Below are 15,423 nucleotides of genomic sequence, written 5' to 3' on the forward strand. Positions count from 1 at the left end.
CAGGAGCTGAAGGTAAAGGGCTTTGGTGATCCTAGGAGCACTGCAGTGTGCCATAGCTGCAAGCATGTGCTAGACATATGGTAGGGTCTGGGGAGACCAGGCAAAGAGGAGAGGACTGGACTGAGAGCCAATTAAGTATATTTTCTTTTTTAATGAAGTAGTGCATTGGTGTAACAAGTAAACAAAAAATGGGGGAAAAATGAATTTTCTGCTTTTCCCAGGTCACCCATGTTTGTGTATCTGCCCACAACTTCATTTTGCACAAACCTAAGAAGTGTTGTTTTGTTTAAAAGTGGAAATGAGCTTCCCTTACTCCACGCCTAGTTTTTTTTCCTTTTAGCCCCCATGGCCATCTCCAGTACAAAAGGTGGAGGGAGCCCCGGGGTAAGAGGCAGAGGTGGGAGAAGGGCTGTCTGGCTCCTGGACACCATGGCAACTGCCCAACACTTCCACTCTGGGAGAAGTGGTGGAGGGTGTGCTGCCCAAACTCTGGGGTGGGGTGCGCCGGGTTTGGTGTGGCTGTGCAGCAGGGGAACGCGGCAGGCATCCTGAGCCCTTGCCCCCCCGCCCGCCTTGGTTCTTAAGACAGCTGCTCTGTTGCTGAAGCCCACCCATGCAAGTGGGCTGCAAGTATTTAACTGATACTCCTCTAGCACTTAAAACTCAGAATACATGGCATTAAAGTTACCGTGAGTTGTCCCATCCCCCACTGAGCTGCTGAATGACTGGAAAACACTGAATGACCTGGTATTCCACACCAAAAAAAAATTTTTTTTTCTTTTAAATACAAGTCTCAGGTACAACTCAGTGTGTTCTCCACTAGTTATTTTTTGGCTTGTATTACTACCATTAATAGCATTTATTGAGCCCTTCCTTACTATGTAAGCAGCGTTATTTAATTCTCAGAACTGCTTTATGAGCTCCAGCCTATTCTGAGTCCTATCACATGAAACAGATTCCAATATTCCATACATTGCTCCTGGAGTGCAGCTGACTGAGGTGGGATTCTAAAACTCAATTTCTTTACTCTTTGAAAGTCAGTTTTTCCACATTCTGTTAAGACTTATCGAAACCCCACAAAGGCAGACATGAGTAGAAAGAGCACCGAATTACCAGAATCTGGATTCCAGTCTTGCTGTCATTTCTTTTACGTGGGCCAAGTCACCTGGTAACTTGTTTGAATGGCAAGTCTCTCAGGTCCTACCCTAGGCCTACAGAATCCAAGTCCAGTGGGGCTCAGCAAGCATGCTCAGATTTGAGAACCAGTAAGTAGAAGAGGTCATTTTCATCAACTGTAAGGTAGGTGTTTCAATTCTTGTTCTGTTGGTCTCAGAAGGTTGCATCGATAACCAAATTAAGTGATAAAGGTACAAGACTTCACAAACCCTTGAAAGAGCATCTTTACTGCTATAACTTGCTAGCATTTTTCATTCACTGTGCTTTTAGAGCCTATGCTTCATTTTCCCACAGTACTTCAAAAGAGAGGAAATTACCATAGTGTATGTCTAAGATGGGAAGCAGCCTTGGCCTGAAACAAACTTGCAGTAGTTAAGGGCTGCCATTGTTTGACCCTCCACAGCAATTCTAACAATGGCATTACTGTTCTGGTGATTAATATAACTATGTCCCCATGGTGCTGGTGTAGAGCCTTGGCTATATGTAACCATCCTTTTGCTTAGGCTACACCCAGTTCAACTACACCAAAATACCCAGAGGGTGAGACTCAAATCATGTTTTAAAGCTTCCGAGGTAACTCCAATTGTAGCCAAGGTTGAGAGGCAGTAGTATATGGAGAAAAAATGTGATGCTAATTTCACAAGGGAAAATCTGCCACCGTGTTCCACTAGGACCCTCATGGGACATAATCAGCTTCTAGTTTTATTCCCTCCAAGTATGAACAGACAGGGGAGGCATCACAAAGCATTAGTGCTGGGGCGATGGAACTACACACTTCCATGGATGCACTTGTATTTCTGTGATGACCTTGGCCAGAGTTCTAACAAGAATTTTTTTTTTTTTTAATACAGAATACAAACTTGTCAGTTTCTGCCTCTCCAGGTTGTAACTATTTTCTTCTTCTATCTTAAGGATTTTTTTTTTTTTTTACTGTGGTGAAACAAAAGTAAAGCTTACTCTCAACCATTTAAGTATACAATTCAGTAGCATTAATTATATTAACTCTTGTGCAACCATCACTTTCAAAACTTTCATCACCCCAAACAAAAACAATTAAGCACACACTAACTTACCGTTCCTCTTCCTCCCAGCCCTTGGTAATCTGTGCCTCTATGAATTTGCCTAAATATTTCATATAAATGAAGTCCTTTTCTGTCATACATACAAATAACACATTTTGTTTATCCATCTGTTAAGACACATGGCTTGTTTCCTCTTCTGCTATTGTGAATAATGATACGATAAACATTGGCACACAATGTTTCTGAGTCAAGGAATGGAAGTACTGGGTCATACGGTGAATTCCACGTTTGGCTTTTTGAGGAGCTGCTTACAGAAACTGCACTGTTCTACATTTTCACCAACAAGGTACAGGGTTCTAGTTTCTCCATATTCTCACTTGTTTCCACCATTTGGGATTAGATTTTGGACTACTAGGTGTGAAGTTTTGTATCTCACTGTGATTTTCATTTTATTTCCCTCATGACTAATAATATTGAAGACCTCAGTAAGGATTTTTTTAATTTTTAAAATGTCTGAAAGTAATCTTAAATGTGTTACAATATAAGTTTATTGTAGAATTTAGACTCTCAATATAAATCCAGTGAAAACTAAAATGTGTTGAACCATTATGTTTAGTATTTTGATTTGTTTTCCTTTCCTGGACACCTGCTTCACTATCCAAATAAGGGTAGCTGTCTGGCCACAAATTAAAAAAGAACCCAAGAATGATGTGGAGAGGCTATCAATTAAAACTGTCACTATGACAAGAAACCTGAAGATTTGGGAAATGATGCACTTTACACCAAGTTTCAGTCTCTTCTTTCTAACTCAAGTGTTCTGAGGGGGAACTTAAGCTGTGGGTTACTTCCAGGTTAGAAATGTTTTAAGCCTCCTGATTACAATGAGATACAGAATCTGAGCAGAATCAACAGTAAGCTCTCACATTCTCACTTCAGCGTTTGCAAAGATTTTAAAGCCCCCTTCTTTTGCTCATTACTCACCTCTCCACTTTCATTCCCCACCCTTGTTTAATATTAAACATTTAACTATGGTCAAATAGTATTTTTTGGTATTACTCACTTTAGTTAAATGAAAAATTATGTATCTTAGTGAAAAGCCAATACTTCAACCTGGGAAAAAAAAGCCTGTGGTGACACATTGGACATGCTTTTGAATCAGTATATTAAGGAGACATTCATACATTTCAAGAATTGCTTAAATTCTGATATCCAGATTTAAGCTTGTGAACATATGACTTTAAACATACAATTAAAGCTATTCATAATGTGCTATTCTACCAACATTAAATTACAGTTACTTTGGAGCATAAGTTAAATGGTTTAAAGTAAGCCTGTAACATACCTGCAAAACACCTTCCTAACTCATACATGCAAATTACTTCTCATCACTCTAACCTCTAAGTTACTCTGCTCCAGAAGTGACTACTCTAAGGCTTACTGTGGTCCAAAGAGAAGGAAGGAAAAAAAAAGTAACCAGGACCAATAGCTAGATACATTAAAAAAAGATGGCACAGCAGAAGGGAATGCAATTCTACAAGTGCAAGCCCTTAAGAAGCAGCATGTTATATGATAAACCCCTTCTTTAGAAAGGTATCATTTCTATCACTGATACCACAAGCTAAATTATATAGCATGCCATCTTCAAGTAACCATTGAGGCAATAGAATAAATGCAGAGGCATCACAATGAATCCCACTTAATACCACTATACAGACCAACACTTCTCTACAAATTCTTTGTCTGACTGCCAGTTAAATACAGTTTTAACTTCATAGCTTAACAATTAAGGGTCATACACTGAAGCCAATACATATACCTGGCATTTCAGTCTAAGCTATTCCATGTACATAGCTGAAATCAATTACAAAGTATGGCCTAACAAATGCTAGGGGAAATTTTTTTAAGTAGTTTTTACAAGTATTAAACTTATCTTGCACACTGAAGTCATCATACATACAGGGCAAAGTCAGAGCTTTTATATTCGAGTTTATTCTTCATTTAACTTTTAAAACACTACTATAGTTGAATATTAAAACAAACAATAGCAAGAAGTGAGCATATTATGATTATAGTCCTTCACTCAACCACTACTGCAAATAAAATGCCAGCAGTGAGTGTTATTCACTGGCCCCATTAGGAGGTCTGACACTGAACACCACCTCGAGGATGATGTTCATCATCCTCATATGCTTCTCCATTGTAATGGCGCCGTCTTTCCTGATTTGGATCAAAGTCCACTAGTTCTACCTGGTCCATTTCATCAGTCTCTTCTACTTCCTTCCTTTCAGGTAGAAGTTTTTCCAGCAAAGAGAGTTTATCCGGGGAGAGAAAGCCATTCTCAGGAAAGTTTACCTATAATTAAGAAATTTCTACTTTAAGTTTAAATGACACTTCATCCTTAGCTCCTTAGACAAATACCATTGACCCATTTTCCCCAGGAAAAAAACATGAAACCACACAATCTTTTGGTAAATCTGCCAATCCCAGGTTAGAACACATGTTCTAAGAAGGCATATATCATCTCCTATTTTGAACTAGAGTTCAAGGTAAGGCCTTAAAAAAAAGATCCTAATAAAACTACACTGTAATGATCACTTCTATTCAGCAAATACATTTTAATAGGAGAACCCATCCTAAAACACATTCTCATTCCTTCTAATGGATAATTTAAACAAAGCTATTGTTACTCAAAGATAGTCCCACCCAAAGATGTTTTTAATAAATGTTAAATTTGTGGGTCTGAGGCCACTCAAGATTGAGGGAAATGGTTGGGTTACTTTAAGAACCAGAGCATTGCAGTATTTTGCCAAAAATCCACACCAGCTAACATGCTTCTGTTGAACTTTAAGATTCCAGTTATAGCCTTTCATTAGTAAATTACCCACTTGCCACCCCCCATCTTTAAATAGACAATAATGATGCAAACAAACCAATACCAACTTGTTAACAAAAAATGTTCAACATAACAAGAGTAACATTAGATCTAGACAAGGGAGAATATAAACTTGGTTTCTGGCCATTCAGAAACTAACTGCTACTGAATTTTAATAAACTAATCATTCTCAAACATTCCTACAGTACTGTATAGCTTACCTTAAATTCAATGATTAGGCGACCCTTTTCATATGGTCTACGGTAAATTGGCATGCCTTCATTTAGCACACACTTGATATCTCCATGCTTGACAATCTGACCTAAAAACATTGAAGCCAAATTCCTTAAGTACAGTCACACTTTTACGAGGCAGGGAAAATAAAGAACAAAGCAATGTCCTAGCTCATTGATAGGGGTAAATTTATATGAAACGATGCTGATACCTTTCATTTATAGGTTTTCTAGGGGCTTACAAGAGAGCCAACAATGCACGATTTCAGCTCAGCTCAAGGACAGACATGTACCGAGCAACTTAAATGCCACTTTCCTCCGTGGCTATACTAGCTACGAGCAGACAATGAAAACACTAGAATAGAAACAGACGCTCATCTAGTTACTGTACCTGGATGAGAAGTGATGACTATGGTTCGGTTGTCTAGAGTAGATATTGGCTTTTGGAAGCCACACAATGCCTCAACCAGCTGTATGTCCATACACATGAAAAGGTCTTCTCCTCGCCTGTACAATGTAAATACGGCATATACTTAGATCTTCAAACCAGCAATGATTACAACTACCAAAACAGGCAATTCTGTTCTCTTACAAACAAATGGTATCTTTCAAAAGATGCCCTTTCTTCCCCATTCTTTTTTGTTTGTTTCTTTTTGACAGGTACGAAGTGGATTTATTTAGAGAGAAACATACTCCACAGAGTGTGGGCCATCTCAGAAGGTGAGGAAGGCCTCTTCCGCATTCTTAAGAGCTGAGAACTGGGTACAGCAAACATATGGAAACTGCCAGCAGTTTCCTGGACAAGGCTTCAGAATCCCTCCACACACTCTAGGCAGTGGAACAAACCTCAGGCTGGGTCCTGGATAAGTTAGGGTCTATGAAATTAAATAAAAGGTATATGGCCAATTTCAAGGGGTAGTAATTTACTGATGTACATGAATTAAGTAATATAGTGCCTGCACAGTATGAACACTATTTTTTATATTTAATAACAACCCACTTCTTCCTCCTCAGGCTTATTTTCTTTTCCAATTCATATTAATGAAATCTTTTCATCAGGCAGAATACTCTCCAGAAATACTCCTGTTGAGGATTCACCTCAAATGATAGCATCAAAATTCTGAGCTCGATAGCATTTCCCATTATTCTTGAGACACTATTAATCTAAAACCTGTTCCTTCAGATGTCATTCCCAACAGAATTACTGGAACCCTACTCCAGTCTAATGTTTTAAAATTAGCCATTGATACATTATTTAACACTGTTAACTTTCTTGTGCGTCACTATAAATTTATCATAAACACAAAATTATTTCCTAACAATAGACATGAATATATTACAGATTCTTACACAGATGATTTTGGACATTTATTTAAAATTAAAAGCAACCCAATTTACCATGAACTCAGGATTGAAGAAACTGGTGAAAGCTTTAGGGTACTTATTTCAAAACTAACTGCTTATAAAAAAAAATTGGGGGCCAAGTTTTATCTAGAGATGTTTCCCCTACTGTATTTATACTTATACAACACATCTCCTAACTGAAGTATATCCTTCAAAATCCAAATTAGGCAACAATTTACCTAAATTTAGACCAAAAAAAAAATTATATATTTTTGTCTTTAGCTTCTTCTAAGATTGAAACATTAATGATTAACAATCATTTATAAAAGACACATATAGTCTAACTTTTCTGCTATACTTTTCTAGGTTATTTCTAGGAAATGTATTCCAAAAGTAATGAAAAAGCTCATTTATATTTGAGGAAAAAAAACCAAACCCAAACATGCAAGATGTCGGTTTGAGTATTTGATAAAAGTTTTTACCGAGTAAAAACAGCATGGTCCTTCTGATCTAAAACGATGATAATATCTCCTGGCTCCAGTCCTGGTTCTTGGTCTCCTTCACCATGGAATGTTATCTTCTGGCCATCTTTCATGCCTAAAAACAAAAGGCTAATTTTACACTCTTAACATCTAAGTAAGGTCAGAATCTCTACTGAAACACAAATGCACGTTTGTGCATGAAAAAAATGTTCAAGTCTTTGCGGATGCTGAAGTTTTAAAGAATTTACCAAAAACGCCCACACGCTTAATAATAGATCAGTCCAATTTCTTACTGAAGAAAGCTATCATAGTGAAGAACACAAATTCTAGAGGCAAACAAGTCAGGCTTCGAATCTCAGAGCTGCTATTTACTACTAGGCCAGATTACCCTGGGGAGGCAAATTGCATAACCTTCCTAAGTATCAACTTTCCCACAGAGATCTATGTCCTCCACCAGGGCTCTTGTGAGGACTAAAGAAAAAGGTCTATGCTGGCACCGAATCAGTGACTGCCAAACATTATAACCATAAATGTTTTTAACTATTTCATCACTTTAAAAAAACTTAAGTCAAATCATTTCCATTAAATCTAACAGAAGCATAAGTCAGACATTCTTCCTTCTATTGTATTAGCAGTAATATAAAATCTAAAAACTTAAAAAATATGTAATATTTATAGTGAATGATTTTAGTCCTCTTTTTTTTTTTTTTTTTTAAAAGAGGATAATTACGGTTGGGTACTTTCAGACCACGTGGTTATTAGTGTCAAAAATAAAGAAGTTTTTCCAATAGGCAAACGCTTAAAAAAATTAATTTTATTTTTGGCTGCTTTGGGTCTTTGTCGCTGCGCGGGCTTTCTCTAGCTGTGGTAAGCAGGGGCCACTCTTTGTTGCGGTGTGCAGGCTTCTCTTGTTGCGGAGCACGGGCTCTAGGTGCGTGGGCTTCAGTAGTTGCAGCATGCAGGCTCAGTAGTTGTGGCTCGTGGGCTCTAGAGTGCAGGCTCAGCAGTTGTGGTACACGGGCCTAGTTACTCTGCGGCATGTGGGATCTTCCCGGACCAGGGCTTGAATCCGTGTCCCCTGCACTGGCAGGCGGATTCTTAACCACTGCGCCACCAGGGAAGTCCATCCAACAGGCAAACGCTTCTTAAAGGCCAACACATTTACTGAGATTTCTTCCCTCTGGCCCATGCACCTTAGTTCAGTAAGGGATTACTTAAGCCAACTAACACCCCTTTAAACAGAACTCATGTGTTTGCAGATGATTTCTCTACAGCAGTAGTGCCAGATTTCCTGAACCAATGATCACTGAGGTCACCCAACAAGAGCAACTTTGTTTCACTTTCTACTGTGGAAAGTATTAAACTTACATAAAGTAGCCAACAGTACAAGAAGTCCCTATATACCCATCAATATAGATCCAGTAATTACCAGCTCATGACTACTATTTTCATGTTATTACACACCTCCATCCACATTCCCTGAATATATTTCAATTAAAATCCAGACATACTAATTAACCCAAATACTTCAATATATACCTCTAAAAAGAGAAGGACTTAAACCAAAATATCAGTATTACACACTGACAAAAGTAAACATTTTTTAAAAATTTATTTATTTTATTTATTTTTGGCTGCATTGGGTCTTCATTACTGTGCGCAGGTTTTCTCTAGTTGTGGTGCACGGGCCTCTCATTGCTGTGGCTTCTCTTGTTGCGGAGCACGGACGGGCTCAAGGCAATTGGGCTTCAGTAGTTGTGGCTCGAAGGCTGTAGAGCGCAGTCTCAGTAGTTGTGGCGCACGGGCTTAGCTGCTCCGCGGCATGTGGGATCTTCCAGGACCAGGGCTCAAACCTGTGCCCCCTGCATTGGCAGGCTGATTCTTAACCACTGTGCCACCAGGGAAGCCCAACAATCTGTCTTTAATCATTCACAAGGCAAAGTAACTGTCTCACTACACTAGTGAAGCAATTAAACTCAGCTAAGTTTTGCTGGTTGTTCCATTAATGTTAAGAGTATGGGCAGGGACTTCCCTGGAGGTCCAGTGGTTAATGCACCACGCTTCCATTGCATGGGGCACAGGTTCAATCCCTGGTTGGGGAACTAAGATGCCATAGGCTGCAGTGTGGCCAAAAAAACGGGCAAGTGCAGCATTCATAAATGGCTTCACTTACTACTAATGCCCTCCTGAGTACATACTGTTGGTAGCAAGGAGGAAATCTTACCAGAGAGAAATTCAAACCCTACTAAACAGGGACCAATTAAGGGGAAAAAATGGAGGGAGGGGAGGTACCATGATTCACATGGGTGAATACTATTTCAGGAGCTTAAGTTAATGTAGATGTATATTTTCTAATAATAGTTTCATTTTAAAAGAGCAAAGTCTGAAAGAGCCAGCCATACTGATTATTTCAGAGTAAGAAGCACCATTTATTCTGGGGCTATACACATTTCTAAAATTTCTACAATGAGTTTGTACTGCTGTAATACATTTTAAAGCATTTTTAAATAAACTGACAAAATTAAGGAATTGGCAAAATAAAGTAAATCCTAATAATATTTAAAGAAAATTTTAAGTTATAACCCAAGAGACAGAAACTGAAGTATGTTTACATAATCTGTAAAAACCATTAGAAAGTAACATTCATAGTCTCATAGTCTAAGTTCTTACAAATAAGTTAATAAATCAAAATATACCTATTCCTTACTCCAACGGTAGTTTTAAACCACTATAAAATGTAACGTTAATATAATTTGCAACAGCACTCAAGAACTGAAAATAGAAAGTGGCTCAGAACTCACCTTTGTCAATATGAACTTCTAGAATTTTCTTCTCTCGAACTATCTTCCTTCCATTGCAGCTTTTACATCTATCTTTAGGACTGATCCGCTCCCCATGGCCCTGGCACTCCATGCAGACAGACTGAATTTGCTGAACCATTCCAGGTCCTATCTGATGAATTCTTATTTGCATTCCAGTACCTCGGCAATTGGGACAGCACTCTACTGCTCCTTTCTTACCACCTCGGCCTAAATAGTTCAAAAAGAAATTATGTTTGAATTTAGTACTGGACATGGTGACGAATGTTTTAATGAGACAGTTCCTAAACACTCCACTTCATTAATATTTTCAAGGTCTGATGGAATGCCGCTAAAAGAATCTACAATTCAACCTTTTTATTTGATAAAATATCGCCACAGTCAGCTTCAGTTATCTATAAACATCTTGACTGCTATTTTCCCAAGGAGCCATTTCAGAATTCTGGATTTTAAACATGTGCTCCCAAAGCACAGTTCATTCATTCATTCACTCATTCATTCATGGCTGCGTTGGGTCTTTGTCACGGGGCGCGGGCTCCTCATTGTGGTGGCTTCTCTTGTTGCGGAGCACAGGCTCTAGGCGCGCGGGCTTCAGTAGTTGCAGCTCGTGGGCTCAGCAGTTGTGGCTCACGGGCTCTAGAGCGCAGGCTCACTAGTTGTGGTACACGGGCTTAGCTGCTCCGTGGCACGTGGGATCTTCCCGGACCAGGGCTCAAACCCGTGTCCCCTGCATTGGCAGGCGGATTCTTAACCACTGTGCCACCAGGGAAGCCCCCAAAGCACAATTCTTAAAAGGCTACTTTAACTGTGAGATGAGAACATTTTAGAGTTCATTCTCTTTAGAAAATACCATATTTCCAACAAATAACTTGTATTTATTAAAAAAACACCTTAGAGGTTCATAGCCAATAATCTGACAGCTGATACCCCAAAAGAGGATACTGTCAAATCATATTACAGATTATGAAGCCACTGGAATGCCTCTGAAGTTCTAGAGAGGATAGGAAAGACTCATCTCTGAACAGTGTTGAGAAAAACAGACACCAAATTAGATCAGTCCCACTTGCATTCAAAATACACATATAAAAGTGCTGATAATTTGCTAATATTTCTCTAGGAGGTGGATTCAGGTGGTTTTCGTACTGGCACTCTTCAGAATTAGGTAGTGCAATATGTCAGTTTTATATATCCAGAATGGCTTCAGTTCCATTTTCAATTATATTATGAATGTTAAGACATACCTTCACATTTGTCACAAATCACATTCTTTTGCAGAGCTAGTTTTCTTGTTGCACCATTATATAAATCTTCTAAGGTTACTGTGAGTTGATGCACAACATTTTTACCTAGAACAAAACATTGCACATTAAAAATCTAAGATGCTGAATCTTGTGTTCTGTACTATAAAAACGGTAAAGGGTAATGAAAGATGAGCCCTACAAGGGTACACACATAATCCTCTAACTGTGGTGTAATTTCAAATAAGAAACATCCAGTGAGATTAAGCAATTTGTATAAGGACATAGTTACGGCCATCCTACATTTTACGGCAATCAAAAATGTTAACTGCAAAAATCACTTGAGAAAACTCACGTTATTTAAACAGACACATTTCACAGTAAGTTAACCCAAACTGCTTTTCTGTCCTAATATATTCTTTGAATTGTTCACTTATTATATTGAGTAACATGACCAATTACATCATCCAAAAATTCTTCAGCACACTAAATTCCAAAAACTAATCAAGTTTGCCCAGGGAAGCTGACATATTTATTCAGCACTAACTGTTTAAAGGCTAGATTTCTTGGGCTTCCCTGGTGGCACAGTGGTTAAGAATCCGTCCACTAATGCAGGGGACACAGGTTCGAGCCCTGGCCCAGGAAGATCCCACATGCCGTGGAGCGACTAAGCCCGTGGGCCACAACTACTGAGCCCGCACACCACCACCAGAGAAGCCACCACAATGAGAAGGCCGCACACCAGAACGATGAGTAGCCCCTGCTCACTGCAACTAGAGAAAGCCCGCGCGCACAGCAACAAATCAACACAGCCTCCCCCCAAAAAAGGCTAGATTTCTCATCCTTTACCATAGTGCTGTCCAATAGAACTTTCTGCAGTGATGGAGATGTTTGGTATCTTGTGCTAGCTAACACAAGAGCCAGCAGTCACACATGGCTATCGAGCATATAATTATGGCTACTGCAGACTAAGTAACTAAATTTTTATTTTTCTTTGCAGTGATCTAAATTTGATGTGGCCAGTGGCTACAAAAGAGCGACATATCTCATCTAGGAATGGGAAGTAGAAGGTGGAGATCATCCAAGAACAGAGGTTACAGAAATGTAGTCACCTGCCCATACGTAGTAAGTTCCTAGCTAGTGATTCTCCCAGAAGGACTTTATTTACCATGAAATACTGCCTTATGCTTAAGTGAAAGCTCTTGAACTTCCTATCTGCAGAACATGTCTAGTGAACATTTTTAGTTACCAATCAAGAGTGAAGTGCCATCAACTATAACCTGTTCCTAGATCCACTTTTCTGTTCTGCATCACAAATACCGTTCCATGTAATTGGTTCTGGCACGCTGAAAACTGCCCTTCTTACTTTAGCCTTATAGAGTTTACAGTATAGGGAAGAAATAAAGCTTCTTAAGTTTAATCAAATATTTTCCAATATCACACTAAAAAAATGACCCTGCATTGATCTAAGCCACACAGTAGAGTTTGCCAAACAACTGACCTTGACTGAAAATTGTTTTAAGGTAAATTTCTTAAAAATAAATAAAATACACCCCTCTCCTTTTAAGAAAATCTGAATAAATGATTTCCAGTCCTTCTGAATCCAAAAAAGCTCAGAGGAAATTTAGTGGTTTGCTCATTCCTTCTAGAATGGGCTCTACCCATTAGTCCTTGTTTGTATGAACTACACTGGGAACAAAGTAAGATTACCTCTGACCAGAACACTGTACCTCTACAAGCAGTATTTCCACAGCCCAGAAACCACATTTCTATGAAATGTTAATGGCACATATTTTGATATAATAAAACTGAAGCAAGCTTACACAGATAGCATGCTATTTGGAAGCAATGAACCTGTGTTCCAATCAAGACTCTGATGCATAGCTATATATGACCTTGACAAAAATTTACCATTCTGAACTGTAGTTCACTTTCGACTGTGTAAGGCCACTGTACCTCCCATTGAGGCTGAGGGGTGGGGGTGTGCGGATTGAGAATAAAATAAAATCTGTGAAAAGGGTTTTGAAAATTATGCTCCTATACTTCATTCCTTTAATGCTTGATAACATCACAGAAATCCTAAGTATCCCAAGAGCTTTAGAAGCACTCACTTGTTAGCACTCGGTTGGCTTAGCTATTTTTAGTCTCATCAAATCTCATTCTTAAAAACTCTTAGCATAAATCAGTTTACAACATTATGCTAACAAGTAAACAAGCATTTAGTAGGTGAATTCTTAAGAATTTACTTTGACCAACGGCTAATTTTAATTTGCCACATGTGAACTGTCATTCTTACCTCTCCTTTCTCTCTGCATCCTGCCTCCTCCTCCAAAAAACATATCGAAGATGTCCATGGGGGAGCCAAAACCGCCACCTGCTCCACCTTCTTTAATTGCCTGCTCTCCTCCTTTGTCATATAATTCCCTTTTCTTTGCATCAGAGAGCACTTCGTAAGCTTGAGAAATCTGTTTAAACTGTTTCAGAAAAGGGGGGATAAATTTCACTCAAAAAACTCAACTGTTACAAAGCACAGCCACTACATTAGACATACTCAATTTCATGTTGTAATGGAAATACCATATACCTGGCAAGAACTATTCAGCTATGTTATGAGTGTACTACTTGCCTTCTCTCCTTCATTTGGATTCTTATCAGGGTGGTACTTCAAGGCCAGTTTCCTGTAAGCCTTTTTCAATTCTTCTTGGGTGGCATTGGGTTTGACCCCCAAAACATCATAATAAGTGGTTTCTTTCACCATTTCCTATAGCCTAAAATAAGAAAGTTCAATTTTAGCCAAGTTTCAACTGGTAGTTTTAATTAATAAAATTTAGGCATAGAAATCTGTTCTCTGAGAAACCTGATTGTAAGAACACCACCTTCCCTAAATTTCACAGAGAAGGTGACAATTCCTTTGGTAATTCAGCCATAAATTCTAAGACTATAAGTTAATAATTATCAGGGGATAATTCAAAAGCCTCCTATAGCAGCTGGTTCCCACTCTCCCACCTGAAAGCTCCCATAATAACGCGACTATTGTCTGGATTTGTCCTGTTTCCCTTCCCAACCAGCGACAGAGGGCAGTAAAGAAAAGGAGCACTAAGAGGTTCAATCCACTGTCATTATTCTTGGTAAATCTGATAAATCATACACTTCCTAGAAAAGACATCTGGGCACAAAGCGGGGAGGCAGTGTTTTATGAAACTAAGAACACCAGCTCCAGAAAGCAAGCTCCCCTCCCCCTCAATCCTGAGGCTGTTTCTCAGTCACAGGACGTACAGCTCCTCTGCTTCGACCGCCGAACCTCCTTCGCCCCCACAAGCCAGCGTAGTTTACACGTTGTTAGGTTTTCCCCTGCACTCAATGCCGACCGTTAGGGGTTCCTTCCTTTCCCCTCCCACCCAGGATGAAAGGGGTGGGAGGCGGCCAGCACTCAACAAAGCGAAGGAGGAGACCCGAGAAGCGAACGCCGCAGCCTCCGCCCGGCTCCTCCCGCAGCCCCTCGCCCCCTAGCTCCTTCTGCGCGTGCGCACAGGGTCGCCCCCCACCCCCCACCCCAGCCCGCCCGCCAGCCAGCGAGCGCGGGCGGAGGTAAAGACGGAGGTGGAAGGTCCTTGGAGACCCCTGGCTAGATACATAGGGCGTGGGGAAAGCTCCAGGAAGGGTCTCGGGCCCACTCGCTGCACGCCGGCGAGGGGTGCCGGGGTACCCCCACCAGCCCTCCAGAAGGAGAATCGTGGGTACAGGAATCGACAACCCTCCCGCCCACGAGGAGCCAACCGCCTCCCGACCGCGGCTCCATCCGGCTTCCCGGCGCAGCCAACGGCGCCAGCCTTGGGACGAGGTGAAGCCCGAAGGCTGAAGCTCACCGGTGAGAGGGCCGATGCCGGTGTGGGGGAGCGGAAAGGAGCGCGTTGCCGTGCGCAGCTCGGGCAGCCGCCGCTCCTCGGCCTTTTCCCCGAGCGTTCTGGAAAGTTCCGCCTGGAGCGCCGCAGCCGTTGTCTTTTATAGCCGAGCGCAGGCGCGTCACCCGCCGGAAGTCCCGCCCTTCCCGCCGCTGCCACCGCCCCGCGGTTGCCTGGGCAACGGCGCGGGGGCGTTCGGGCTGGGAGGGGCTGTGCGCAAGCCTGGGTCTCTGGCGTTTGTGGAACTTTCTGGAGCCCTTTCATCCAGCCAGTGAGTGAGAGAGTGCAGAAGTCTCGAGCGGGAACGAGGATTACCTAAAAGCGCTGCAATTTTG

At 40.7% G+C, this 15,423-nt stretch overlaps 1 protein-coding gene across 1 annotated transcript; it reads right to left on the reverse strand.

Moving 5' to 3' along the window:
- Positions 1 to 3,343: 3,343 nt before the first annotated feature.
- Positions 3,344 to 15,174, reverse strand: DNAJA1 (DnaJ heat shock protein family (Hsp40) member A1). The gene is made up of 9 exons (XM_082629118.1): positions 15,053 to 15,174; positions 13,813 to 13,954; positions 13,483 to 13,660; positions 11,190 to 11,294; positions 9,931 to 10,158; positions 7,130 to 7,244; positions 5,695 to 5,810; positions 5,292 to 5,392; positions 3,344 to 4,550 (listed from the first exon to the last, which is right to left on the reverse strand). The coding sequence occupies exons 2-9, from the start codon at positions 13,942 to 13,944 to the stop codon at positions 4,332 to 4,334; spliced, it is 1,194 nt and encodes a 397-aa protein (XP_082485244.1). The 5' UTR covers positions 13,945 to 13,954; positions 15,053 to 15,174; the 3' UTR covers positions 3,344 to 4,331.
- Positions 15,175 to 15,423: the final 249 nt, after the last annotated feature.

Source organism: Mesoplodon mirus (genome assembly GCF_964341445.2).
Source record: "Mesoplodon mirus genome assembly, chromosome: 1".
NCBI lineage: Eukaryota > Metazoa > Chordata > Mammalia > Artiodactyla > Ziphiidae > Mesoplodon > Mesoplodon mirus.

What these genes read in the sequence shown, in the direction of transcription:
- DNAJA1 (XM_082629118.1), bottom strand. Translation starts at nt 13,944, where the DNA reads ATGGTGAAAGAAACCACTTATTATGATGTTTTGGGGGTCAAACCCAAT. An exon ending in GATGCAGAGAGAAAGGAGAG is followed by an intron (nt 11,295 to 13,482) that starts GTAAGAATGACA and finishes GTTTTGTTCTAG; the next exon opens with GTAAAAATGTTGTGCATCAA. An exon ending in GCCTAATCATTGAATTTAAG is followed by an intron (nt 4,551 to 5,291) that starts GTAAGCTATACA and finishes TCTTAATTATAG; the next exon opens with GTAAACTTTCCTGAGAATGG.